Raw genomic sequence first — 27,672 nt, 5'->3', positions numbered from 1 at the left:
AACCTCGCAAGCACGGACGTACTTGCGCACCCATTTATACTGGTGGGCCCAGTAGAAGTCTCGCGTGAGAAGAAGGTATGTCTTTTCACGGCCCGGATGCCCAGAAGTCGGTGCATCGTGATACTCATACATGATCCTGAGTCGCAGGTCATGGTCATTGGGCACGACAACGCGGTCCGCGTTGTCGTCGACTGCACTGTAGAGTAATAACCAATCGTGCACCCGGTAACGGTGTGCACGAGCACGAAGATGCTTCGGCAGCTTCTGACGAGCTTGGTCAGAAGGCGCTGAGCCGTAGGCCAGCAAGAGCTTCGCGTCCGCGTCGTGCGCGTACGCGACCTTCACGTCGTCCAACAGTGACGACGTCGGGGTGCTCGATCGCATGGCGTCAATGGCATTGACGTCGGCATCAGCCGTGGCGTAGTCAGGTCGACCCGAGAGCGCGTCGGCCACCACATTGAGTCTTCCGGGTTTGTACTCAACCCGGAAGTTATACTCTGCGAAGAATGAGAGCCATCTCGCCATCCGTTGCGAGATGTACGGCGACTTCACAGCCGTCCGCAACGACGCGTGGTCCGTATAGACCACGAACGGTTTGCTTCCGAGTAGATACACTCGGAACTTCGCGAGTGCGTACTTCATGGCAAGGAGCTCCTTGTCATGTACCGGGTAGTTGCGCTCAGCTGGCTTCAGCTGACGCGATTGGTAGTAGACGACACGATCACGACCCTCGTGATCGTGCTGCATCAACGCTCATCCGATTGCGAAGTCGGATGCGTCACACACAACGTGGAATGGGCGATCTTGGTCGGCCACCGCCAAGATCGGCGCCTCAGTCAAGCCCCGCTTGACTGCATCGAAGGCCTGCTGACACTCAGCAGTCCAAACCCACTCGGCGTCCTTCTTCAGGAGCTGTGACAGCGGGCGTATCATGCCCGCGTAGTCCTTCACGTACTTGCACAAGTACGTGGCCAAGCCAAGGAACTGCCGCAGTTCCTTGACGTTGGACGGCGTCGGCCACTCATTGATCACTCTGACCTTCTCAGGGTCAGGGTGGACACCGTTCTTCCCAACGAGACACCCGAGCACGGGTATCTCGCTCGCCCCGAAGATGCATTTCTTCAGGTTCACATAGAGCTTGTGCTTGCGCATGAGCGCAAGCAGCTTCCGGAGATGCACCTTGTGCATCTCAACGTCGCTCATCCCGTCCGCAGCTCGACTGTGGACGAACACATCGTCGAAGTAGCTCGGTGCGAAGTCGCGCACCGAGCGCAACAAGTGCGTCACGCACCTGTTGAAGGTCGCAGGGGCGTTCTTCAGCCCTGCGGCATCACTAGCCACTCCCAGAGCATGTCGCTCGGTGTGCTCACAGCCGTGAGAGGGATATCGCTCTCACGCATGAGGATCTGATAGAATCCATCGCGCAGATCAAGAGCACTGTAGATAGTGCTCCTGGCCATCGAATCGATGATTACATCTTTTCGCGGTATCGGTGTCTGCGCCGGTATCGTCGCATCGTTCAGCTTGTTGTACGCATGAACGATGCGCCAGCCGCCCTGTGGCTTCTTGACACAGAACGTCTGAGCACTGTGCGGGGACTTCGATTCCCGCACTTGTCCAGCTTTGCGACGACTCTCAAAGAAGTTTTCGATCGCCTTGACCTGCTCTCGCGGCAGTGGCCACTGCCGCGTGACACAGTACTTCGTACCGGGAACGAAATCAATCTCGTGCAGGATTCCCTTGTCCTGCGGAAGCTCCGCAGGAATCTCTTCCGGAAGTACGTCCGCGTACTCCCGTAAGATCAAGTAGTAGGGACTCGTTTTCAACGAGTCCCAGCTCTGCTCTTCAAAGCGCTCCTTCTTCGTCTTCGCACTGAGAGTGCCGTCGCTCTCAGTGGTGGTCTCCATAATGAACTGCCTCAGTTCTTCATTCTCGCTCTTCGTTCTCTGGGCGTCCGAGAGAATGCATATTTGCTCGATGCGTCCATCGTGCAAGTCACGCGCGAAGCGCTTCCAGCTCATGACTGGAAGCGAAGTCAACTCCGAAGCATGCGTCGGAGGGTTAGCGAGAGTCATCTCCCTGTACCGGAACCCGGCACAGGTACGCGTCAAGACGTTCAACGTCTCGACGTCCGGCTTCTCAGCCTCCGTCTGCCCGGCAGACATTTCTTGTAGCGTCTCGGCCCCGGGCCGAGACTTGCGCAGCGATTTTCGCATGCGCCGTCTTCTTGTTTTGCAGAGCCCCGCTCCGCTTGGTTCTTGACCTCGTCCAGGCCCAGCCGTGGACGGATGTTCTTCTTTAGTACCGCCGGTGGGTTCATCCCGCGGGCGAGCGACTTCAAGCCCGGCTTGGTCGCCAGGCGCTTCGTCGTGCAGCCCGGCTGCACGACAGCATGCAAGTTTTTCCGGTGCGGGACGTTTGCAACCGTCCGCACCGCCTGCAGCGTCGGCTACACGCCATCTTCACCTCGACGCCTGTTATTGGCGGAGCCTCCATTACGGAGGGTGCGTCGGCTCCCCGAGCCGACAAATCAAATTCACCCAAGCCATCGACTCCCGGAGTCGACGGCGTTACGTCACCTTGGCTCTTATTATTGGCCAGACCTGATCCAATCAGATTCGCGTCAGCCTCCACGGCTGAGGCGTGTGACTCGTCTGCGTCATCCGTGCTCGTTGAGGTCGGAGACTCTTCCTGATTCGCTGAAAAGCGGGTGTCGATCTCCGAGATCAACACATGTTCTCCTTCAGCCGTCGGCGGCGACGCCGACGCTTGCTGCTCTTGCGCGCGTGCTCGCGCGCGCCCAGGGCGTTCCGGGACAGCGGCATTAGGCGCTGTCTCGAGTGGGGAGTCGTGCGCACCTGTCGGTGCGTGCGTAGCGGCAACAGGGCCATCGCTCACTGTTCCGCTGTCGCGACCGAAGCGCACTCTCGTGCGCTTCTCCCAATCGATGATCGGATCATGTCGTGCAAGCCACGGCATGCCCAATACAATGTCAAACTTATCGTCCAGATCCAGGACGATAAAGGTCTCGAGAAACTCTTGATCTTCATACGTGAAGCGCACGCGTACCATGCGCTTCTCGGTCTTCCCGACGGCACCCGTTGCCAGTCGTACTTCCAACATATTTCGAGGTATCTTTAAATCCTCGAAGTCAAGCCTTGATAGACTTCGCAGTCGAACAAAGTTCTTCGACGCGCCAGAATCTACCAAAGCACGGAGAGAGCCGCTTGCTCTCATCGAGTTCACATTCAGGATGCCAAGGTCAGGCTTGTCATCTTGGTTCTTGCAGTGAGAATGAACCTCACTGGGGGCTGCAGTCCTCAGTGTCGCGTGTGCAAGGTTGACACGCGGAACTGCATTACCAGTAGGGCGCCCCGCGCCTACTGGCGTCCAGCGTTTTTTGTTTGGTTGCGACGGTGCCCGGCACCGCCGCGATAGCCACCCTGCTGGTGCACGGGGGCCGTGCACTCCCGAGCAAAGTGACCGATTCTACCGCATCGGTAGCATCGCACATTGTTTCCTTGCGACTGCTGGGGTCCAGCAGTTGCAGCACTCGAGAGGTCCATGGGTTCTGGGCCTCCCGTCCTCACTACCGGGTGTGGCTGTGGCCTCGGCACATGTGCATGCAGCTTAGCCTGCCGCAGGCTAAACTCCTCCTGCATTGCAAGAGTAATTGCAGCTTCGAGAGTACTCGGGTACTCACGGAAGAGATAGGTCTTCACAGGCCCATCTCTCAGCCCCTTCATGAACGTGACGACCTTGGTCGCCTCGTCGATCGGATTGGTCACGATGTTCGAGACTAAGTACCGTGCTCTCTGAGCGTAAGCATGGACATCATGCTTGCCCTGCTGCAGGTCGAGGAACTCCGACCTCGACCGGAACTCCTTTTGTGGTGGCTCAACGCTTGGCTGAGCTCTTCCTTGAAACCCTCGTACGTGCTAAAGCACGTAGGATCCGAGAGTCAGCGTCCATACGCCTAACTTCTTGTACGTCCGCCAAGACATGACATGGCGAACGCGACCTTTGACAACGGGTCGACGATGCGTCGAGCCGCAATGGCAGTGTCGAGTTCGACAAGCCAACGGAGGAGAGGCTCGCCCTCTCTTCCAACGTAATTGCTCACGCTGAGCTTCACCGATTGCGCGCGCGGTGTCGTCCCCGACGACACCGTGGTAGACGAAGCAGCATCTCGCTGCTCCCTCATGATGAATCCCAGAGCAACACCATGTTGCTCTGTCGGCGTTAGCGTACGCAGCATCGTAGCTACAGCCGCCTCACCAATGACTGTTGACAGTCGGTGGAGAGCTTCCCACTCTGGGTCCGACAGGTGGGGACAGTCAGCGCGTGCAACGTGAGTTGCAGGCGTAGTGGAGCTTTCCATGGACACCTCCGTATCCATGAGAAGGTTCTCAGCTCCGCGTTCGTGCGTTGACGTTCGAACTCAGGTAGTCGGTCGTTGGACGGACTACAAAGTGCTACCAGATGTAATGGGCCTACTTTGGCTCACTACTTTAGCTTACACGTGCGCGCGTGTATGTGAGGAAGCCTAGCTTAGTTTAAATTAGAGTTAATTATACTCGGGCCTCCGAGTATAAATTAATCTAAATAAACGATCCAAATAATGTTTTTGGGTTAAAATGAGAACTGCTATTTTTGTTTTATGTTTCTGACTTCCCCTAAATGTAATATTCTAAGATAGGAATCTGCCAACGGCTGGTTGGCAGAATTCCAATGCTATGCATGTCGCTCATTGGCTAAGAGATGCTGCTCTCAGCCAATAGGAATCCTAAGTCTCTATGGACCACCTGTCGTGGTGGTCGTAAATGTATGTAGCCTTTGGTGTGTCTACACCAAGGTCGAGAAAGTCTTTCGAACCTCTAACAGACGTCGTATCTGTTAGAGTTACAAGTGACTGTAGCCACTTGTGCGTGTAACCCTGTTACACTTTCAACAACAAATACAGCACCACCATCGCTGCTAAAAGAGGATCTCGCCTCACTATCAGTTCTGTCCGCACGAATTGGTCCTTAAAAATAAATCACAACCTAACGGATGGGACTATCCGTTCTAGACTGGCACTTCAAGTAACTACAGCTCTGGCGCTGCACTGGCATCTAGAGCAGACTTGGCAGCATCTAATGTGACAGTACCGTTGAGTTGGGACAATGTGGGCCACAAAATCGAATTAAAAGCGTCTTATCTCTTAAAATATAGAAAACCAGAAGGATCGGAGCGGCTTAGATAGAGTTTTTGAACTGTGAAAATCTTTAGTAATTTCCGTTTTTGTGCAAACATTAGTGATGCTCGTTCGTCAAATACATGCTTGCAAAATTTACTAGACACTAACTAACTGTTATTTACACATACAGCTGACTCTACAGTTAATGTACTTGGGATTATGCGGGCGAGGCTTGGTAGTCGAGTGTTGGTTAGGAAGGAAATCCGAAAGTGAATTAGAATGAGTTAGGCCAAACTAACTATCATATCCTAGCCTCCTATGCTTAAACGTGAATCATACCAACGCACACCTCCTACTTCCAAGTATTAGAGGCTGGGAATCAAAACGTAAATGTTGCAGATCGTATCCAGACGGCAACTTCAACTTGCCTTTCTCTCAGTCAATCAGAAGTGTCAAATCTTGGGGCTCCGCCAATCAGATACCAGTATTCCACCACGTGTACCACAATTGCCTACCATCGGCAACAACTTCACAGCAAGCACGTGCCTCGATACGGAGACATACAACTAGACTGCGAAGTGTACAATTGCTACAAGTGTATAGGGAGAACAGTCTGGGTTCATCCTGTGCTCCTCAAGAGCAGGTTAACATGCACATGCAGGAGAAAGCTGATAAATCCGAAAAGGAAAAACGTGATGCAGAGCTGCGTGATGCCGCGTCAGCTGAAGTCGTTTGGGATGCGATAGCGGGGCTACGCCGATCCCGCTCGAGCGACTCGAGTAGCGAGTCGCCTTCAACTTCAGCACCAAAGCGGCCAAACCGAACTAGCGCAGAGATGATTGCAGACTCTCTTGAGGCGAAGGTAGCCCCGCGTAGCAATAGGAAGGAAGAAAAACAGAAGCAAGTAGATCTGGAAGCGCGTCGGCTTGATTTGGAGGAGCAGCGTGTGCAGTGTTGAAATGTGAAAGCAAGCTAGTGAGCGTCCACGCTCAGCACGAGAAACAACAACAGGAATTCACGGCACTAAACGTCACTTGTTATATACTGGGCAGATTCGAGACTGAGACCCAGTCTCGATCTCCCTTCCCTATCCTACTAACAGATACTGCTGCCAACGACTCTCTGCAGCTCTACATAGCCGCAAGATCTTTAGGTGGCAAAGGCCACGACCCCTTGCACAAGATCGCTGGCCAGCTCGACGATGCTCCAGCGTCACCCATATTTCAACATGCAGCATAATCGGGAGCGCGGCGAAATGTTCATGGAGATGATGTCAGCGCAGATGAGCATGGTGGCGAAGATGACGGAGACGCTCACTCAAGCAAACAAGTAAAAGTCGTGTTTTTTTGTTAACCCACCGGCAACCGCTCTTATCCTGATTTTGCGGGGATAAGATTAATATAGAAATTTGTATACTGGCGGGATAGGGTAAGCGAGGTCCCCTGCGGCCTGCCCCGACTTTTCGGGTTTCACCGGCTGTCAATCTCATTGGTCAGAGTTATCCAATCAAAGCTTGGATACGGCCGTAATATTAAGCTCTGTCGAGATTTCGATCGAAAAAACCTTGGCGTTATTCGCAGGATAATGCGAACATTCGCAAAGTGAGTGAATTGTTCGGAGCAGATCATCGCGGTTGATGGACGTGCTCGGCAATCGCTGTGACACTATCCCAGGGCAAGCACGACACGGCACCTGAGGGACGCCTTCTACTGCAACGACGAGACGTACGAGGCACAACCGAAAGCAGAACAACTCAATCTCGGTACGCTTCTTACTCTAGCCAGCCTGTCGCCCCATTGCTGACGTGTTTCTCGACTGCAGGCGAGGCGGGCGCTGGCGGCACAAGCCCCCCCCCATTCCATCGGCAGTACACCCGCCTGACTTCCTCCTCCCTCTTCGCCATGCAGGACTACGGCTACTCGCAGTACCACCAGCGCAGCGGCGAACTTTCCAAGCTCTACTACAAATCCCTGGACCACGGCACTAATAGCGGCGGCTTCAATGGCCCGGTGTGCATGAACTACAGCAGCACGTGAACCCGACCAGCATGCAGGCCCGGCTCCAGGCCCGACGCCGCAGCAGGGGGACTTCGACTACGAGCCCATCAGCACCCAGGCCAATACTACGCGCTGTCGCCCAAGGTCTATCGATACAACTGGGGTGGCTCTCAGAGCCGCTCTGTTGGGCGGCGGTCATACGTCAGTGCACACGGACAAACGTTCGCGTGAGGCGCTCTAAATGAAGGAGAAGAAGCGCATGTTCAAGCTAAACGAGGGCACCAATCATCACAAGACGCTGCAGGACGAGGCCGGACGATCAAGCAGTCCGTCGTGTGATCTCGAATCAGAGTGTGGAGCGCGCCTAAAAGCAGGCGGATCGCCGAGGACCAAAATGGCGGTGGCGTCAGCGATGAGGGCTATAATACCCAATGGTGCTGCCAAAACAAGCTCTCACTGCAACAGCAGCCTTTGCAGGCGGATGCAGTGAGTATGTGTTTTAGTGTAAGGGTCTAGTATAAAATAAAATAATGGCATTCCATAGAATCGATCGACAGTCAAAATCTATTCGGACAACCTGTCAAAAGTCGTGGTCGCTCCTCAGTGGTACAGTACACATCGTGTTTGCGAGGGGGGGAGAGATCTCTCCGAGAAGATCATGGCCGACGCTAGTATGTACACCGACGACACGGCGGCCGGCAGCAGCAGCACTGTGGGCGGCAGCAGCAGCGATGACGACGAGCGCTCGAACCAACAGGAGCTCACAGCGCGAGGACGCTCCGAGAGCCAAGGGCAGATCAGCGATCAAGATACCGACTTAGACCGCTCCTCCTACTTTGTTCTCTCGGACCCCAACTACATCTACGAGGCTGTCTCGGTGCGCATGTGTAGTGGCTATTTGATATCTTACCGTCCTGCCTGCATACAACAGGCTTTCACACCAGATGTCAACCGAACAGCGTCAAACAACAAGAAAATTTATGGCAAACCGATGTCTGTCGGGGAGGTACGTGCACGTATCTTTGGTATTTCAGTGGGCGTCACGATGGCTCAATTCCGATCTATGCCTAGTTTCAATGTCACCAGGGGTTGAAAGGAGCAGGCAGGCTAGCATGTCGATCGGATCGCTTGCTACTGCCAACAGCAAGAAGGCCAGGACGACGGCGATCAACTCGTTCACGACGTTCCTGGCCGCGTAGAGCATGCCACTCGAAGCCACCCACCAGCTCATCGACGGGGATAAGACAGGTAAGGTATTGCGTATTATACTAGACAAGAATGCATATTCGTTAGCCACATCAGCCGAAAAGGTAAGAGCGACCAATACGTGTCTAGCATACTAAGGCAACGTCAAGAATTGGCTAGTAGATAAGTACCCACTGCAAGGAGCTTTAGTTAAATCTCAGCTCCAAAAAATTCTATCTGGGCCGGGTAAGTATTGTAGCAACCGAGAGGAGGTCGGCGACGAGAAGAAAGCACCTCCGTGCTCTAAACAAGACTTAGAAGCTATGGTGTCTCTACTGTACTCAACGGCTGCAACGGAGAGTGAATACCTCCACGCGGCCCACGTCGTGATGATGTGGTACCTTTATGGCCGTAGCTCGGGCGCAGAAACAGTCGAGAAGAGTCAGCTATCCATCTTGCCTGGTAAGTAATTAATGATCATGGTCTTAACAGAATTAATCTAACCGTTATTGCATTTATGCTAGGCGGAGTCTTATTTCTTCGTTTTAAGCGAGTTAAAACAGCTTTACTACAAGGCATCTCCTTATTCAAGGACCCCACGAATTTCTTGACATGTCCTCTGCAAGCTCTGGCTGTGGCGCTGGTTATGCAGATAGCACCAAGTCACCGTATGTTCCCTCAATTCATCGCCAAAAGGCGCAGCACGGATGATATTGACGATGTACAGAAGCTTACACTGTTGAGCTGTTAGAAGTTGATGACGACCAGCCTTCTATGGAGGAATCCGTAGCTTCATCGACAAAGCGGGCCGTTCCTGGTGCACAAGCATACGTCAACAGATTGCTGGTTAGAGTTAACAAAAAACTCGCCGATTTGCGAAGCATTCGTATGACGCCAGATCTTACCTCTCATTCTTTTCGACGTGGTGGAGCCATGCATGCCAACGACGGTACCTTGTCGGAAAACTGGATTATCGAGCGCGGGGGCTGGCAGCTGGACCGCGTCAATATGGCATTCGGGTACATGCTTGGTACAACCCAAGCAGACCAAAAGGTGTCCCGCGTCCTGAGTGGCTGGAAGCCCAAGGACGGTGCGCGGCTACCAACGCTAGCCGCTCTGGACACGCCAATCTTGGCCCGCGCTCGCAAGTTGCAGCAGCTTCTCTTTTCCAGCACGATGGTGTTTGCTGACGCCGCCTTGAACCTCGACGACGACGTCACAGATGTCCTTACGGCTACCCTGTTCATGCATTACCCGGACATGTGAGTGCTCTGCCCAAGCAGCTCGCCCATCACGAAGATTCGTGAGCTCCTAGCAGAACGAGTCATTGGTGAGTCCGAGCTGCTGGCGTGGAGCGTGACAATTAGCAAGGCATTCGTGACACCTTCAGCTTCTGAGGCTTTTGTTAGTGCTGGTGAAGGGCCGTCGCCTGCGTTGATTGATCTCATCAAGCGCCAGTCTGAGCAGATCGATGTTTTAATCCTACAGAACAAACGGCTCGACGAGCGCATATTTGCTGTTGAAGCACACCTCAAGACACTTACCAGCACAGCGGCAACTCAACCAGCAAACGCCGACGCCACGCTTCCTGCCTCCGAACAACCACCGCCAGTTGGGTCTAAGATGACACGCCCGAAGAAGAAGGGAGCCTAGTTGTTGTCGGCGATCTGGTTCGAGTGGTTTACTGCGGAGCCTCGCGTGTATGCGTCGCGTTCTGTAAAGAAGACAGCGTTGTACGAGTACAGGCACATCGCAGGGTATCTCATGCTCTTCTTACCTGAAGGGTTTGCGCTGGACATATCGTCGCCTGCATACAAAAGCGAGGTGCTCGAGCTTGGCGATAAAGCACAACAGAACGCACTCACCTTCTTGAAGTCGCACGGCTCCTCCGCAGTCGCAGCAGGTACAGCGTTGAAGGCGCTTCGTCAACTTCAGAAACTTGGACAACTTGACCAGCTCATTACACAGTTTCATGAACTTGTCGTCCGTGGCTCCGTTGTCGATCCAACTCCACCTTCAGCATTGCCGTCCTTCATTCGCCTGAAACCCAAGCAAGATTAATCTGCCGCTGTAATACATAGCGCAAAATACGCACTAATAAAAACCAAAGTTAAGGTGACCTCGCAGCACTGATCAAGCAAGGGTCAACGCCATTAAATACATAGATGACAACAGCATAATAGGGATAAACCTCTTCGTATATTTACTCGCAGTTGACTGCCACTATAATACAAACAACACTGCACAAATCATAACGTCAAAAGTGGGCATTCATCAAACAAAAGCGCATAACAGTTTACCTTGCGTCTTGTTGGCTCGACGGATCAGCCGCAGTCTGCGTCGTCGCAGCCGCTGTCGCCCCAACGTATCCTGCAGCTAGCCGTCACCGCGTGTTAGGCCAATCAGCCGGCCGTCACGCCACGATCACACGAAGTGCTCCTGCTGCTGCTGGCTCCGGCGGCCATCGCCCCGCCCAAGGCCATGCTGCAGTGCGCGTCGCCGCCGCTGCCGAACTGCTCCTGGTGCTGCGGGCCCCGAGGGCCATCACCCCTCCCGAGGCCAGACTGCAGTACGAGTTGATGTCGCCGCCCGCGCCCGTGACATTGTTTGCTGCCGATGCTCGCCTCGGAGGCCGCCACCCCACCCGAGGACAGATCACAGTCCGTGTCGCCGCAGCCGCGCGCACTCCTCATGTAGCTGCTGCTGTTGCTGGTCTCGGCCCGAGAGTGTCATCACCCCGCCCGAGACCCACCGCACTCCGCGTCGTCGCCGCCCCCTCGCCTCGCTGCTGCATTTGTATTTGTATTTGTTGCGGTTATGGCGACTACGCTGCTGCAGCTGCCCACGGGGGCCATCGCTCAGCCCGAGACCAACCCGCACTTCGCGTCACCGCAGCTGCTGTTCTGCTCCTGGTGATGCTGGCCTCAAGGGTCACTACCCCGCCCGGGACCTTGCACCGGTCTGCATCGCCGCTGTCGCCGCCGTCTGAGCTTGTCTTGTCTGTCTGTCCGAAGGCTGAAGGAAAGGTGTAGAAGTTTAGGTGTCACTAAAGTAATACATGTCACTAAACTGATTCACGAGTACCGGTACTGGTTGGACTCCTCGGTCGGACAGTTGGAATTTTGACGGTATGGAGCTGCGCTATCCGTTGCACGCATAGCCGTTTAAGTATCCGACAATATCAGTAAACTTAGTTGGAGGACTGTAAAAGTATCCAGCCAATTGCAATCGATGACAACCTCAAGTTCCAAGCCAATTTGGTTCGAAGGTGCAATATCAGTGGGGGGGGGTAAGCAACACGGGGACCATGAATGCTATTAGTATACGGCTATTAACACCGCGGAGGTAAGTGAAACTTTGTTCTACGAACTAGTCTTGTGCTTTGTATGTTTGTTGTAGTTTTCTTATCTGACGGTGTTGATATTAATATTAATACATGTAGCGAGAACGCAATGCGCCGGCGACTGGTGCGCCGCAAGTGCGGCGTACCTAAGTCGCCCGCCCATTGCATTTGTAGTTTTGTTTGATTAGGCTATCTCAGCCCCCGCGAAGCCCTAGTAAAATACATGTGCTGTACGTACAACCACATCTTCTACGAGCCCGAGCCCGTCAACTTCAAAAGTGGGCTCCCGTAATTCGAGAGCCAAAAGTCGCACAAAATGGGCTCCCTCATGGTAAGTACGAGATCAAGGAGCCCTGGTTCGGGCTCGGCTCCCCTCCAAATTTAGCTTCAAACCTACGACGGGCTCTTTATAGTAATATCGGATTGGCCAATTTTACCTAGACTTAAGGCGAGCAACTTCGCGTGATCGATGCGCCACGCTAGAAGATCGAGCTCAAAGATCACCACACTAGAAGATCTCGCGCCGCTCATATGTGTACAGCCGCTCCGAGGCCACCCCAGCGTCGCCGATCGTCCTTCCTTCCCCTCAAGGAGAAGCCCTCTTTCCTATGCCTTTTCAGGTTAGAACCTGGAGATACTTCAATGACGGCCAATCATCAGCGAGATATTTAACACAGGTGACGGGGGAGTCCTTGACGAGGGCTCACAGTTCTGGAGGGCTCCTTTCACTTACCGGAACTCAAGAGCCCAGGAGCCCGAGCTCGCGACTTTTTGGGTTCACCCAAGAGCCCAGGAGCCCGGCTCCGCAGGGCTCGTAGAAGGTGTGCGTACAACTACCAATCAAGTTACTTTGCAGGATGCCCTAGTTTGGTACAGGTTCCGCTCCTGATGAGCTCCTTCTGAGCTTGACAGTGCAAGGTAGGCCAAGTATGGTGCAGGGTTTGATTAAGTTCTCCTCTTCATTCGCCTCCCTCACTGGGTGCGCTCTGCGTAGTGCCCGCTTCACTTCTCGGACAGGTCAGCTAGTAAAGTGATCCCACTGCAGCCGCTGTGGAACCCTCGAATTGGTGCCTATTAGCCTTACGCTTAGGCAGTGCCTAAGCGTAAGGCCGCTTCGATAAGAAGAAACTACTGGTAGCAAAAAGGTGGTCTGGGCGTTGCAGTCTTGTGCTTCCCACTCGATCTCAATAACGAGCGACCAGGTAAGCGACCATACTACAGTGTACTAGCTACGCAGCAGACTTGGGTGTTGGCCTGCGCTTCAACTTGAAGTTGTCTGACCGAGTGAAAATATCCTCTGAAGCCACAGCCAGCAGCGCCAAAACTTGCCTTCTACTGTCCGAACCGGCTCAGAAGGACGCGCGGTCTTGCACCAAGTGGTAGGCAATGGCCGAGTGGATAAGACCCTCATGTCGTAAGTGGCGATTGCTGAAGGTTTTGCCCGCTCAACCGTTTGGTCCGTTTTCTATACTTGATTTCACTAAATCAGGACGGTTCCACATTTTTCCTTGACGTGTTCCTGGGATGTGCGCCTCCGACTCGAAGGTCGTCACCAAGGACTATAAGGAGACCTCGGCGCCAAGGCCCCAGCCTGAGCTTACCTCCGTCCGGCCGGCGTCTGCCTTTGCCTGCCACCGCATTTGATGGCGCGAGACTCGCAGTCGCCGAGCGCCTGCACCCGCGTCTTCCCGAGGCCGCCAACGAAACTTTCGGCGGCGCACGCCCCTCGTGGCGCCCGTGGTCAGCATCGCCGCCCTTGGCTCTTGGCGGCACAGCTGACGCGAGGGACCGGCACCGTGACTGCCGGGGCTTACCAGCGCGAGCACCAATGCAATCGCGTCGCAAGTCGAAGCAGCAGTTGATCCTGTCGCCTCCATCACTCTCCGATTTGCAGCGTCCTGGCCGCCATGCGGGTAACCGATAAATTAGGTCAAATGGCATAGTTGGTCACGTCGTTAGGTCACGTGACCTAATTACAGTTGGTCACGTACGTAATGAATGATATGTATTATGTGTTATGCTCACTGCCCTCTTCATACTGCGCGGTCGCGTCCGTGATGTAGGTGTCGGAGGCTCTCTACGTCTCGCCGTCGTATGATCCGGCTGAATGTACTCGCCGGGTTCCACGTTCTCGTCACCCGTCGAGGACATAGCGCTGCTGTATGGTTCCGAGTCCGCGTCAGCATCGACAATTTCACCCTCACCGTCGCTGCTGGCTGGCGAGTCGACGATGTCGCTCACCTCTGGCAGCTTTGGCTGTCTTGGTAGGACGAATCCTGTACGCTCAGGTGGCTTGGCTAAGCCTGAGATGACAGTCGTCCGTTGCGCAACGTACTCGCGAGCAAGGTTCTCTAGCGAAGTCACGAAGGTTTTCATGGGCGGATGAGCATTAAACCGCTTGTTTAGTTCACGGTGAAATCGCTCTAATGGGTTGTTCGTCCGGCTGATGATGTCACGCCTCATGCCGAACACATTCCAGTATTCCGGCGGGTATGTCTCCAACCAAGTCCGCTGAAAGTAGCTCCAAAACGTTCGCCACTTGCTACGAGAGTACTCCAGACCTTTCACCTCACACACGCTGCAAATTTTGGCTTGGCCCAAGCGATTCCCTGCACAGCAATTTTGGTGGGACCAATGACGGTAAGTATGTCAAAGACATTACGCAACATAGCAACCTTGATTTCACCAACTGGTAGCCCAATGCTTTTCATCTTGCGACGGCATGCCTGTTTAAAATGAAACAGGCACCCGATAATGGTGACGTCAGGAAAGAACTCGCGAAGTGCTCCAATCAGTGAACTCTCAAAGTCACACACCACATCTTTCGGAACCAGTTTGCTCCCCACAGCATCTTGTACACATTGCAGCAGTCGGACGTAGGATTTTCTCGTCATAGATGTAGTTGCCGCATGCAGGACAGGGAGAAACAGCTTGCTGGAAAGATCATAGATCATAATTGTGACACACTGCTTATAGTCGACGGGGGCATATCTAAACGTGCCGTCGATAAACCACGACAAGTTTTCGAAGCAAAGCAAATTCAAAAGCGTAGGATGAGCCCACGCAGTTATCTGATCGATGCCATTTGCATCCTTTGGCGGCTTCTTCAGCGCTTTGACGTCATCGTGCCAGGCATACTGAAACTGGAAGAAGCCTTGGTGCGATCCTTTAATCTTGGTCAGTCGGGGGTTCGTCATGATACTGGCTCGGCCGTGACTGGAATCGTGGCCCCAAGCTTCTTGCACACGGTTTTTGACGGTTTTCTCCGATACGCCGCGAACCGGAGCCCCATCGTTCATGTATAACTTGTCCACAATAGCCATCCATATTTGCCTCTGAGTGAGAGTCGTTTGAGTAGCAAGTTTGTCGACCTCCTCCATGATGTCGTTCGAAGCATCTATGGCGTGATCGCCTGGGTTCACCGTTGCTCCTCGGAGAGCAGGACCAGCACGGCATGTATGAGCCTCCATGCTGCTGAAGTCAAACGCCATCGTACTCGCGTAGAATGCAAACTGCGCAGGGCAGGGGGAACGATATGAGCTGCAGCGATACAATATCTTGTTTGAAGTTCCGCTAGCTCGAACAAAAGAGTACCCCTGATAGTACAGTTTTGTACGTCCGTCCCGAGGCTTGGACGCTTGTTGCGAACGTGACACACTCGTCGAGGTCTGAGTGTCCACATTGGACAGTGGCATGGATAGCGCTGGTCGTGGGATGCCTACCAGCTCAGGCGTGTCTGGTTCAGTATCGCGAATCCCCATCAGAAGTCCATGCCGAGTCACGACGGCTGCGGTCACCTGACGTCACTCGATGCGTGGTTGTTTCGGCGTGTTAAACGTGACGTCGGCGCCTGTGTTCCTGCCCGTAACTCTTGGGAAGCCAAGATGGCGTCGGACAGCTCTCTTTCAAGAACGGCACTCGTCGCGCGACTGCTCCGACGAGTCGGACGCGAAGTCGGGGCAAATCGAGATTGCCCACGACGACCAGGAGAACGAGATGGGGCTGGGTCTGGGGAAGACGTAGAGGCTCCTCCACGACCGCCTCGGCGCCGAGCCATCTTGGGTTACGTTAGTGGTTGGCGCGTGACTTGAAGGCTGTGTTTGTGAAGGGAGAAGTCCCAATGGCCCACTGTTCGCATGCTTTCTATTGGATCATGTTGGTTTCAAAAACCCCAGCGTTTAGGACAGGTACAACGGCCAGAAATAGCTACTTGGCATGTTGTACTTTACCGTAGTAATAAAGGGAACGACTTGGGTGATGCTGGGGCGCTAAAGCTTGTTCTAGCAGCTTCACGTGACCAAGTGGTTTGGTCACGTGACCTAAGTGCCAAATGTGTGACCTATCCGTGATCAATCTTCAAGATTTGGCCTTGACCAAGTTTGCGATTTGACCTAATTTTGTCGCTCCCGCCATGCGCCAGAGCTCGGGCGGTCCGACGCCGGCGCTGCTGGGGGCGTCGGCGTCGTCCTCTAATCTATCCGCTCTGCCCAGGAAGGTGCGGCTCAGCGACCGCAAGTTGCTCCAGCGCGTGCAGCGCGTGGTCGTGTCCAACGGACCCGTGGATCTCATCAGACTCTCGCCGCGCCGCAGCTGGAAGCGCGTGCGCGTGGGCGTCTCCGCCGGCATGGACATGCACTACCGCGTGCGGCGCGCGCCGACGCCAGTGGCTCCGTTCGAGACGCGGCAGTGCCAGGTGGTCGTGGGCGGCGAGATCCACGCCCGCGCGTCCGAGCTGCTGTCGCTGCTGCGCGCTCCGACCGAGAGCGAGAGCAACGGCCTCCTGCGCGCGCTGTACGGCTCGCGCTTCATCTACAGCTCGCTGCTGCACGCGGTGCCCAACTCGGAGCGGGGGTCGCTGCTGTCCCTTCCGGCGCGGCGGAGTTCCATCACGGAGGGCGCGGCTATCGGCCAGCAGCTCATGGTGCGCACGGCGAGCTTTGCGCACGCGGGACTGTCCAACCCTTTCAAGCAGCGACCGTCGATTGCTTCCGGTCCCTCGGACTCTATGACGTCAGACTCGCGCAGCTCATTCCCGCAGCGGCAGACGACAGGGTCCAAGAACGAACAATGCTGCTACATCGAGCTGCTGACGCCCACTCAACGAGGTCTAAAGATGGCCTTCTGCACGCTCGACGCAGCGGAAGTGACAGCGGGGAAGGCCCCGCCCGAGCGCGTGATCGCGCTACACCCACTCTCCGGCTGGCTCACAGCCGAGCCCAAACCCGACAACCCCGACACACTCGAGATCACTTTCCAAGCCTCGTTCACAGGGAATGTACCAGGAGGATGCGACTCTCGAGTGGCTCAAGCCCGACTACTTTTTATCGCCAAGGGCGTTTCTCGACTGGAGAAGGTGCTGCGTCGACGTCGCCGCCACCACCAGCAGCAACACTCTGCCCCCGGGAGACTGTGGCAAACGATATTGAACCCGTTTCGAGCTTTGGGCGTGACCGACGATGAGACTTCTGGTGGCACGCACCACAACTGGCACTGCATCGCCTGCACCCGATCGTTCCTCCCCACGCTGCGCAAGAAGTGGACTCGCTGCGACCTGTGCGCGTATCGAGTGTGCTCCGAGCCGCCATGCTGCTCTCAAGAGCAAGTGACCATCTACAACCGCTACGTCGCGCCGCTGCTCGTGTGTGCTCGATGTCGAGAGTGCATGGATGAGCGTGACAGTGCTAATCGTGGAAGCGGGAACCAATTGGGGGACGTCCGCTACACCGGCGTCAGTCTCCGCTTTGCCGATCGAGAGAGCGAGCTCGAACCTGAATTGGAGCTCGACCCGGCGGGGCACTGCCACGACCGGTGGGGATCGATATGTACGCCCGGTATTACCCGGCGATCTAATGGAGGAAGGCGATTGAAGCGAAGAACCCAGTCGGACCCTGCACCAGTCCTTGGGCTTGCCTTCTCAAGCTCAGAAGAAGACGACAGCTCCTCAGGAGGGGCCGAACCTGCACCGAATGCGCGTACAAACTACAAAACACTGCAAGTGAACCAGAGTGAACCACACATGTGAGATAGTGTAATAAGCAAATGAAAATAAATAGTCGAGTATTTGTAGCTGTACGAAGGTGCTTCGAAGTCCGACAGCCAGTTCGAACTTCGAACTGGCTGTCGGTTATCATTTCTAGGCGGCATTCGCCTGGGCTGAGCGCGTGCACTCGCTCGCTGTGGTCTTGCGCGTGAATGATGACCGTTGATACTTTGGAGACGAGCGTTCGTGGCGCACGGCGGTGCTGACGACGAGCGAGCGGCTATCGCCAAAACCTGTGGCTACATCGCTCCGAATGTGGGTTTCAGAGGCCGATTGACCAACGTCGCCGCGCTCAGTTGATTTATTGGTTCGACACGCAAGGCCAGTATGAGCAACATACAGGCGATGTGTGATTGCAGCCAGGTCTCGCTCAACCTGCGCAGGCGATTGTCGTGCCTCAAATGTCTCCTGTTCGTAATTGGCAATCTGCACTGCACTCTGTACTAGGGAGTTCACTTCAACTTGATCCGCCAATCCAAGGCGAGATACGGGAGATTCATGAAGGGGATTGGCCAGCCACTTCAACTTGGCTACGTGTTGATGGCGTCCAAATGTGGTTCCAGTGCGCTGCGTTTCGAGCGTGTTTAACGCCCAGCGCGCTTGTGGAGACCAAGCCCAACCTGCAACAGGATGGTTGGCTCGAGCCATGAATGTTGGTGGCCACGTAGGAAGGCTGGTCGCCATGTATTCTCGGCACTGATGCTCAAACAACGTTTACTATACGCGAGCGGGGGTGAAGTTGCCATGAGACTTGCCAACGCGACAACGCCTGGGGGTTAGCATGCATCCGTCCGGCAATCTCGCGATCTCGCTTCCCATGGGCGAGATAAGCTGGCAGTAATGCTGCCGAAACGCACTGCACGCCAGGGTTCGTGCCTGTCGGCCTCAGCATCGACTTGTTGGCGCGCCAAGCCAATCGGAGTGAAAACTATTTCCTAGAGCGAGGCTGCAGTCTCTCCTCGCTTGAGCAGTGCTCAGAGCACGGGACGGCACTGAAAGCTCCCGCCTCTTGTTGTAATCCTCCTTCTGTGCGTTCAGAGCCCGACGTTACGCGGGGACTGCAATGGCGCACCAAGCTGAGGCGGCCCAGCACAAATCACCCGCTGCTTGTTTGCGAGGCCTGTGGGGATACAGTTCCTGGCCCCCACGTGCTGGATGGATGCACGCGGACAAGCAATGAGATGTCCGGCAGAGCTTTAGCTACTCGTGCGTGTCTGCGGTGCCGTGCTAGCAGCTCTGGCTGGCCTGCATTACCGAGATGTCAGGTACCATAGTGCTAGGCCGGTCGTACTAACCTTCGAATGCATCATCATGCCATCAACTCCTTGAGCTCTTTGGCGATTGTGTAAGGCGTGAATATGTTCATCGCCTCTTATGCCAGAGATTGACCGACAAAAAGATGGCAGCTCACTCAGGACGCGACACTGTTCGTAGCAAAAGCCTCGACAACACGGGAAACCTTCGCCGATAAGTGTTGAATATCCCTACACAACGCACGACTCGTTTCGTGAAGACGGGCGAGTCTCAATCTTCAAAATTGACCAGCACATTTTCCTCAAAGTGTTCGCGTCTGAAGCTGCCGAACGCTGTTCCACCGCCTATCGATGACAGGTCTCGAGCGTGCATGAACGCTGCCGAAAGAAGGCCGCGCTGCATGCATGAAAGGCAAGGCGCTGGTAGCTCATGAAGGAACCGGGAGGAATTCGTGCTCGATAACGGCGCGGAGTCATACATTTGGCCGCCGTCCACGGGGCCCAGTGCCGGCACTGGCCAGACGCGGTTTCAACACGCCGCCCTTAAATTTCCCCCGTCATTCCTTCGACGTTTGCCTAGTGCGCATGGGAGTCGGTCCGGCGCCGGCTTTGGCGACGAGCAAGCGCGCCTCCACTCGACTTGATCTCCTGCCGTTGCCGGAGTATTCCCCAATTTGCGCCGAGCAGGCCACCCAGCGAGTGAGTCTCTAATCGCCCAAAATGGCTGCGTCGGTTCTGGGCGGCGGCGCCAGAGCGTTGTTCACCTCCGGCGCCTCGCCTCGAGCCATCGACATGCTGGAAACCGCGGGTCTGGACGGGCAGATGATGTCCGCTCGGCTGTTCGCAACGCCCGACTGCAGCATCCCCGGGTGCGCGCGGTTGGCCCCGAACGCCATGGCCACCACACGCAAAGTCGCGGTTAGCGACGCGGAGCTGCGACGACGAGTGGAAGGCGTGCACGTGACCACGGACTTCAACAACGCGCTGGCCAATGTGTCGCTGCACGGCTGGAAGTGGCGGAACGACTGCCGAGCCTTCTCCATGTTCACCAACAGCGTCGCGACTGTGGCGGACGCTCAGGTGCTGGCCATGGGGACGGTGTCTGGCGGCCGCGCGCTTGAGCGCCTCGTGTCGCTCTTGCGGACGCCCAACGAGAGCGACTTCAACGCCGTCATGCAGGAGCTCTACAAGCGCGACTTCATCTACGGCTCCATGGTGCACGCCACCCCGTCGGACCCCGCAGCGCTGGGTGACGGCAGCCTCTTGGCCGTCAAGACGTGCTCCTTCGTACGCTCCAAGAGGTTCTCGCACAAGAAGAACGAGCAGATGTGCTACATCGAGCAGTTCCGACCGACCAAGGAGGGCTTCTCCCTCGTCTTCACGTCGCTGCCTCAGCACGAGGTGCTGGCGGGCAAGGCGAGCGGCAAGCACGTGGCCGAGCTGTGCCCCTTTCGAGGCTGGTTGCTGGTCGAGAGAGCGCCGGAGAGCAAGGCGAGTGTTCGAGTGCTCTTCCACGCCAGCCTCGACCCCGACTTCGTAGACGCCGACAAGAACCACAGCCTCGGGCTCTGCTCAGCCAAGACGACGGCCGCTAGACTCCTTCGCCTTGCCAAGGGAGTCTGCAGACTGGGTGAGGTCCTGCACCAGCAGCGCCAAATGGACAGCGCCAACCGTAAGGCCAAGAAGCCCAACAACAACTTCCGAGAGGTCAACACGGACGTCTCCAACTCGCACTGTGTGGCGTGCACGTCCAAGTTCGATCTGCTGAGACGGAGACGACGCTGCGGACTCTGCGCCTACAACGTCTGCGCCAAGTGCTGCTACCGCGAGCCGATGATCATCTACAACCGCTACGCGGCCACCATCCAGTTTTGCGCCCGATGCCGAGAGTGCATGGTCGGAGGCGAGTACCCGCACTTGCGGCTCGCAGCTCGACGCCACAGCTCGCCCGGCATCGAGATCCCGTTCGGTACTCCTCGGTAGCACACCAGCTCAGAGGTAAAGCAGGTCCCGGGAGCAAGCGCTCCTCTTGTGAGTACTATTTTATTTTAGCGAAAGCTTAGAGGCAAACACGCATACAACAAAGCCATGTTGATTTTTCTACGCTATGATCGATCCACTAGCCGGTGTACGAGTGCAACTTGTAGTGCTCAGCGTAGATTCCCCAGATCCGGACGCTGACGATGTCCCAAATCTGTTGAACGATCTCGGAAAGCGTTGGAGCTCATTTCAGCTCGGAGCTCCCGGTCTCTTCCGACTGCTTTTCTCCTCCATTCGTGCCTTGACTCAGAGGGTTCAGCTCTAGGTATCCTGATTCAATCGAGTTGCCAGCGAGCAAATCCATGAGATGTGAAAGGCGCAGCTCCTCGCTAGCTGCACTTTAGATTTTTATCTTGAAGTATTTACATTGTTCCTATGATCGTGCTAGAGTTTTTTAGCAGCTTATTATCAACATGCATTCCCTTCATCGTCCAAGAAGTAAGAAAAAATCTCACAAACCGACTTAGCAGGCGACTGCTGCAGTTGCGTTCTTCTGCGTAGTAGCTTCGGCTCCGACCACGTTTTGGACTCGTGGATAGTTTTTGTGGTCTTTACCATACTCCTTCGCGTTTTTCTCGAGGATACTCGAGGCCGCATCTGCGAGCTTCATCATCCGCCAGTACTGCGACCTCGTGATTTGGTGCGGCTTAGCATCGAGGCAGCACAACGCTCCAACGACGACCTTGTCAGGTTCACCTGGCCTTCCCGACTTCATCACGGAGCTAACGGACACAGGAAATCCTGCGTAGAAGCGCAAGCTTCGCATTGTCACGGGCGCGATGTGGTAGAATCTCATGTCAGCCTCGGCGTGGCGCACGAGCAGCGGCTGGTCGTCCATGACAAAGTGCTGGCAGAACGTTTGTTCACGGGGGGTTCCACTACCAAGGTCCCAATTTTCGGGGTCATTGGTCGCAAGTAGCGTCACGACCTCGCACTCCACGAGAGTGATGACGCTGTGTGGGCAGCCCATTTCAGCGGCAGCAAGCGCGCAGATGACGTTCAATTCGGGCACATTCAGGACTTCGTGAAGCTTGAAGTGCTCAATTGCAGCCAAGCGAACATCTTCATTTGCCGGGATGGGATAAATAATTGGCTCGGGTGGATCGCTCGAGTCCGTATCGCTCGGAATCACAGCGGGTACCATTGGATACGGACGACTCTCAGCACTTGCGAACTTGCACTCGGCAGGATCTTCAGGGTACGCGGATATATCCAACGCCTTATGGGCAGCTTCTGCGTGCGGCGACAACGGGATAGCAGCATTCAGCTTCTTTTTGTTCTCATCTGCCTGCACTTGGGCCTCTTCTTGGTCCGCCGTTAGAAGCTGGTTGAGCACCATGAATGCCGCTTGCCGCTTTCCAGATGTGACGTCGTCCGAGTCGCTATCCACGACCAAACCGAGCAACTCGGCGAGCATTTGGCTTGATGAAGAATCCGAGCTCACCGTCGAGAAGGATGACAGGTCGGACGTCCGGCTTGACGTTCTGCTCGATCGACTTGATGAAGAGAGCGGCTTGATTAATGCCGAGCGCGGGGATGGATCTGGTAGCGCACGCTCGGGGCCTGGAAGCACCGTCAGCATGTGATTGTAGTCGCAAGAAGTGACGCTCAGTCGGCACCGAGTGCAGACGATGATGGAGGCGAGGCGGCCGTTGTGGGTCTCCATCTTCTCGGACGAAGTACAGGTCACGCACACGTAGTAGCCGCAGAGGTAGCACCGAGTGCGCGGCATGAGCATCAGGAACGAAAGTTTCCTCGTACAACACGTGCAGCGAGGGTTCTGCACGTCGAAAGCCGAGCAATCCGCGTACACTTGAGCTCCGAACCGACGACGACGCACCAGTTGCGAGAGTTTTGCGACGCCGCGTGCAAGACGCAGCAAGCGCGCGCGCACAGCCTTCCGCATTACCACAGGCGCTTCTCCTTCAGCGTCGTTCTTCTCGCCACCGATACCGCCAAACTTGTAGATTGCATGGAAAACCACTCGGATCCCATGGTTCCCAGGCATTCGCTCCACCAGATAAGCTGCTGTCACGTCTCGAAGCTGTGCCACACGACGCGCGCTATCCTTCAACGCCGATCGCGCAGGCAATGAAAGGGCTTGGCTTACAGACAGCGATCCCTGCGTGAGAGTGAAGCTGCCGCCTTCAGGTTTGCAGCGGAAGTTCTCAGCGAAGCACCACTGCTCGTTCTTACCCAGTATATCGGAGTGCACGAAGCTGGTCGTCTTCACTGCGAGATGCTGGTGCACTGGGTCGTGCTCGTAAGTGTTTGGTCGTTGAACATACGCCACGCTGCCGGAGATGAACGCGTCGCCGTAGAGTCCCTTCATCGCAGCGGCGTGTAGCGGATCCGTGGTGGCTGCCAAGATGTTGGCCACCTCTTCAACGCTCGCGTCCAGTCGAGCTAGAGCCAACACCTCGTCGTCGCGCTTGAGCAGTGTGAAGGTAGAGGATTTCTCAACGCGCTTCCACTGGGGCTGGCCGTCGCGATAGTGCGGCAGGCAAGGGGACTCTGCCAGGTCGACGAAGGTGGCGAAGTCCAGTCGGTCGTGGAGCGCTTCGGCCTCGGCCACTAGATCTCGTAGAGTGATAGACAGAGTCAAAGGCGGTGCCGGCGGCTCGCCATCGGTCCAGGAGCTCGCCACTGACCCGGTAGTCGCAGTGGAAGTCCCAGAGTTCTCGAGGTGGCTGCTTACCGGTCGTTCCAGGCGCAAGCGAACGCTCCGGACCCGCATGTTTGAACAGGCGAAGTGGAGAGATCTCGACGCGGTGAATTGTCGAATGGCATACAGCCCGTAGTCGCCCAGTGAGTGCCGTGGAAGGCGCCGGATGCGGCTAAGGGGTGGCGTTGGGAAACACGTTACGCCGGACTGAACTTTACCTAATATTCGTAAAGCGGCTTCATGGAGATCGATCGAGTCGCTTCACTCCCCTGATGACCGTCATCAGGTGCCGGTGCCCAGTAAAGAGGTTGACGCCTTTCAGGTTTGATGGAGAGAGTTTTGATCAGGGCGGGGGAGTGAGTGCTGCTGCAGTTGCTGTGGCTGGAAACACGTAGAGTCCACCTTGCAGACTTGACGATATCGTGCTGGCGGAAAGCGCACCACAACAACGGCTTTGCGTTCATCGGAGGACTTCACCCCAACGGGTCTTCAAGGGAAATCGCGCGGCGCTGGGCAGGAATCGAGCTGTGGGTGTTCTCAACGGCCCAGTACGCGCACCAGTAAGCTAGCTGGCTTCGAGACGGAACGGAACAGCTCGAAACCGGACTCGCCGAAGGCCAGGGTGGTCGACTTGCCTCCTCTTGCCACCAGGGAACTGCTCGAGGTCGAGGAGTTTGAGCATCTTTCCCAGCTCTTGCCAATGATCTACTCGCCGCTTCCCGCTGCAGGGTCATCCCTCTTGCAAAGTGTGCACATGTCGAAGGCTCCGTACGAGCTGGGGACCCCAGTCCATCGTCCTCTTACAACCGACTCGGTGAAACGTCGACGCACCATTTTCGAAAGCAAAGGCTGACAGTGCACTGGCAGCGTCCAGCTTGTTTCGAGTAGGGCGCACCACCGGTCTGGAGAAGCTGGGTATCGCTTGATTCGAGCCTCGGGACTGGATGCACAGGCAAAAGTATGTCTTGACATGAATATAAAGCAAAATGGAGTGGAGAGATTACACACCATCACTCAGTGTTTTGTGTAACCATAAAAAGTGTAGCAGCACCTAGAAATTGTGTTGGGATACCCACTGTATAAATAGGAAGCACCACCTAAAATATAATGGAAACCCCCGACTAAAATAGAGCAGCCACCCACTTGTTGGCGACGGGACACTACCTTTTAGCAGTTAGCAACTTGCCATGGAGGGCCGTGAGGAAAACACAGCCGACACCCTGGGGTCTCTACCTTCTTCGGACTCCGACAGCGCAGATGAGGTTGAATCACCAAGGTGGACTAAGATCTGGGCATCGGCGACCGCCTCTGAGGCGTTTGAAGCCTTTCGTGATACCATCCCTAGGCGAAGCATCAAGAGGAGTGACCGTACGAACTGCACAATCGACCATCTACTCAACAAGAACTACGCTCTCGCTACTGCCATGCACAAAATGCGAGTTCAGACTACAAAGTGCCGATCGCGGCGATGCCATCCTCATCGCTCTGAAGACGATGACGAGAATGACTCAGCCATTGATGCCCCGGGGGACTGTCCATGCCGATATAAGTTCAAGATTTGCCAATCGTCCGATGTGCAGGAGGTCTTTCAACAGGACGCCCACCTGGCGGACGTCGACGGGTCCTCCAGCCCCATCGTGTGCAAGTTAACGCCTGAGATGAAGGTCCGACCTTCATAGTGGAGCAGCTCAGCTCGGGTGTGAAAACGACGGCTTCGCGTTTGTTTGCCGTTATCTGTAGCATGGTGCACGAAGGTGACATGCGTGGGCCCCCGCCCGAAGACCAGCAGGTTGTGGACTTTGTGAAAAATTGGAGACGGAAAAATCCTAAGAACGAAATGGCGCCTACAATCGAGATTTGCAATGGCCACCTCTACGAGTAACAAGATATAGCGACATTAGACGAGTTTGAGATGATGATCCTTTGCGACACGCAACCGGATGCGCGACCGGGAAGCACAAGCATTGTGTCGCGCTTAGGAGATGGATCAGAGGCATTCCCGTTTCGTGTTGGGATGACGTGCATTCGTCAAATCCGCGATTACATCTCGGTACAGAATCGCCGTGACTGTACAACGATTCTGCACCTCGATAGTACCCATAGCATGGCCATCCATGGCTACTCGGTCTTTGCATTTGGCTACTCGGATCAAAGTTGCCACTTTGTGCCGCTAGCCTACTTCTGTACATCCCAGAAGCGGAAGCTGGATATCGGTTGGTGTCTTCGCTACAATAAACGGGTCTGTGTGGATATCTGCAATGTACCTTATGCCCCTCAGTACGTGATGATGGACGCTGACAAAGCCCAATTCAATGCATCCGTGCCATTCTACCGTTCTAATGTGTTGGTTCCATGTCACTAAGAACGTGGGGAAGTACGCAGCGGAGTTTCGCGTCTCCTACGACGACACGGCAGCTGTGTTTGAAGATCTCTATGACATGCACTATGCACTGCGGCCGGATTTTGAAGCTGAAAAAGCGCGGGTTTTGGGGAGGTGGAGGGGACTAGCTGCAGGATCTGCCGTCCGCAAACTTACAGACCATGAGACAAAGCAGTGGATTGAGACCCAGCGCTTTGCTGAATGGCAGGCGTTCTACACCCCGCGAGGATATGCTGCGACCAATAATCCGCTTGAGCAGTATCATCGGCGCTTGAAACTGGAGTGCCCAAGCAATGAGCATACGCCCGATGAATTGATCAAGAGTCTTAATGGTGCGCGGCTTGGTTTTCTGCATCGAAATGTGGTTTTTTGCAATTTTCCTACAGCCTCAAAAAGGCTCATGCTCCTGTACCGGCTTTTGCGCCGCCGAGGTTGCATTTCCGTAGAGCGTCTGCCTCCGATTGGGACTGTCCAGGCCGATTTGTACCGCGTCCTGCATCGGCCTTTGGCTCTAACCGCCACAGAGAAGAAGTGGTGAAGCAGTCAATTAAATCAGCCAATACAAGGCGCAAGCAACTCGAAGGCATGCCCGCTGCGGGCTGGGTTATTGATGTCCGCAGCAAGGCTTGCCCTTGCCCATATTTCGAGAAAAACGGTGCCTGTTGTCATCTTGCTGCATCGTGTATCCATGCAGGCGTGCATATGCCAGGCGTAGGCAACAATGGCAGGCAGTTCGTGCACCCGCCTTATCGCGCAGATCGGGTGCGCGTGGAATCTGCAGCTGTCGTTGACGCGAATGCTCTGCATGGTGTCAGAGCGGATCCCGCCGAAGATACCCCCACTACACGCGTCCAAGGACTGCAACAAACCCAAGAACTGGATCAGGTTGCAGGCAGCAGTACGATTGAACCCGATACTGAACGGCAGCTTCTGCAAACTATTTATCGCGAACCGGCCCCTGCTGTACAGCAGGTAGAACAGAACGATGGGCGTGATGACGACAGTACGCAGGATGCGGTGTCGGATTTGCCATGTACGAGTACTCAGCTATCGCTTCCAGCAGCCCCAATTCAACTTTCGGTCCAGCTCTCTCAGGACGACCGTGAGCCCGAAAACGTCCGAAGCGGGCTTACTATTTGTCCTGTTGTCGAATTGGCAAACCAAGTCGAGCGTCCACGTGGTGGTGGGCGCAGCACTACATCGGAGGACCCTATGAACACAAATGTTCAGGTCGGCGTTCGTCGCTCTCGTCGCGCACCAAAACCAACGAAGCGATCGATTGAGTCTCGCTTACAAAATGATAAGCGGGCACGAACAACTATCGCTAAGCGTTAGAGGAATTATGCTTGCTCGCATCTTTTATTCATTCTACTTATCTCTCAATATACCGTTGCATTGATATTCACTAAAATTTAGGTTAAAGTTTTACTGACGACCAACCTTACAAGTGTGACCTCGATGTTCGCCTGACCATTCTCATCTATTGTTTATTCCAGGCCATGTATGCGCGCAGGATTGTCTACACGATGACGCTCAGGTGCGGGTTGATCCCGCTTTAGTCTGTGTGACGACGCTCGTACATGACAAATT

General features: G+C 55.2%; 6 protein-coding genes across 6 annotated transcripts; 4 read left to right on the top strand and 2 right to left on the bottom strand.

Annotated features, from left to right (window-relative positions):
* Positions 1 to 6,407: 6,407 nt before the first annotated feature.
* PHYSODRAFT_324362 (hypothetical protein) lies at positions 6,408 to 11,277 on the top strand (the record flags this gene model as incomplete). Its single annotated transcript, XM_009520101.1, has 13 exons — positions 6,408 to 6,508; positions 6,853 to 6,941; positions 7,001 to 7,188; positions 7,226 to 7,339; positions 7,424 to 7,581; positions 7,816 to 8,061; positions 8,321 to 8,371; positions 8,621 to 8,823; positions 9,293 to 9,623; positions 9,645 to 9,972; positions 10,039 to 10,264; positions 10,696 to 11,021; positions 11,059 to 11,277. The coding sequence occupies 13 exons, from the start codon at positions 6,408 to 6,410 to the stop codon at positions 11,275 to 11,277; spliced, it is 2,580 nt and encodes an 859-aa protein (XP_009518396.1).
* A 1,776-nt stretch (positions 11,278 to 13,053) lies between these two features.
* On the bottom strand, positions 13,054 to 15,195 carry PHYSODRAFT_324361 (hypothetical protein; the record flags this gene model as incomplete). The annotated part of the gene is made up of 4 exons (XM_009520100.1): positions 13,054 to 13,110; positions 13,306 to 13,602; positions 13,730 to 14,282; positions 14,768 to 15,195. 4 exons carry the CDS (start codon positions 15,193 to 15,195, stop codon positions 13,054 to 13,056), a joined length of 1,335 nt encoding a protein of 444 aa, XP_009518395.1.
* Positions 15,196 to 16,115: 920 nt separating this feature from the next.
* PHYSODRAFT_486381 (hypothetical protein) lies at positions 16,116 to 17,726 on the top strand (the record flags this gene model as incomplete). Its single annotated transcript, XM_009520099.1, has 1 exon — positions 16,116 to 17,726. One exon carries the CDS (start codon positions 16,116 to 16,118, stop codon positions 17,724 to 17,726), a length of 1,611 nt encoding a protein of 536 aa, XP_009518394.1.
* A 1,991-nt stretch (positions 17,727 to 19,717) lies between these two features.
* PHYSODRAFT_483867 (hypothetical protein) lies at positions 19,718 to 20,980 on the top strand (the record flags this gene model as incomplete). Its single annotated transcript, XM_009520098.1, has 1 exon — positions 19,718 to 20,980. One exon carries the CDS (start codon positions 19,718 to 19,720, stop codon positions 20,978 to 20,980), a length of 1,263 nt encoding a protein of 420 aa, XP_009518393.1.
* Positions 20,981 to 21,500: 520 nt separating this feature from the next.
* Positions 21,501 to 24,166, bottom strand: PHYSODRAFT_310656 (hypothetical protein; the record flags this gene model as incomplete). Its single annotated transcript, XM_009520097.1, has 2 exons — positions 21,501 to 23,683; positions 23,980 to 24,166. 2 exons carry the CDS (start codon positions 24,164 to 24,166, stop codon positions 21,501 to 21,503), a joined length of 2,370 nt encoding a protein of 789 aa, XP_009518392.1.
* Positions 24,167 to 25,674: 1,508 nt separating this feature from the next.
* On the top strand, positions 25,675 to 26,019 carry PHYSODRAFT_450769 (hypothetical protein; the record flags this gene model as incomplete). The annotated part of the gene is made up of 1 exon (XM_009520096.1): positions 25,675 to 26,019. A coding segment is annotated over one exon (345 nt), but the record flags the coding sequence as incomplete, so codon positions are not given.
* Positions 26,020 to 27,672: the final 1,653 nt, after the last annotated feature.

Source organism: Phytophthora sojae (assembly GCF_000149755.1).
Source record: "Phytophthora sojae unplaced genomic scaffold PHYSOscaffold_2, whole genome shotgun sequence".
Taxonomy (NCBI): Eukaryota; Oomycota; class Peronosporomycetes; order Peronosporales; family Peronosporaceae; genus Phytophthora; species Phytophthora sojae.
The sequence above is the reverse complement of the archived record's forward strand: the minus strand, read 5'-3'. Positions and strand labels throughout refer to the sequence as shown.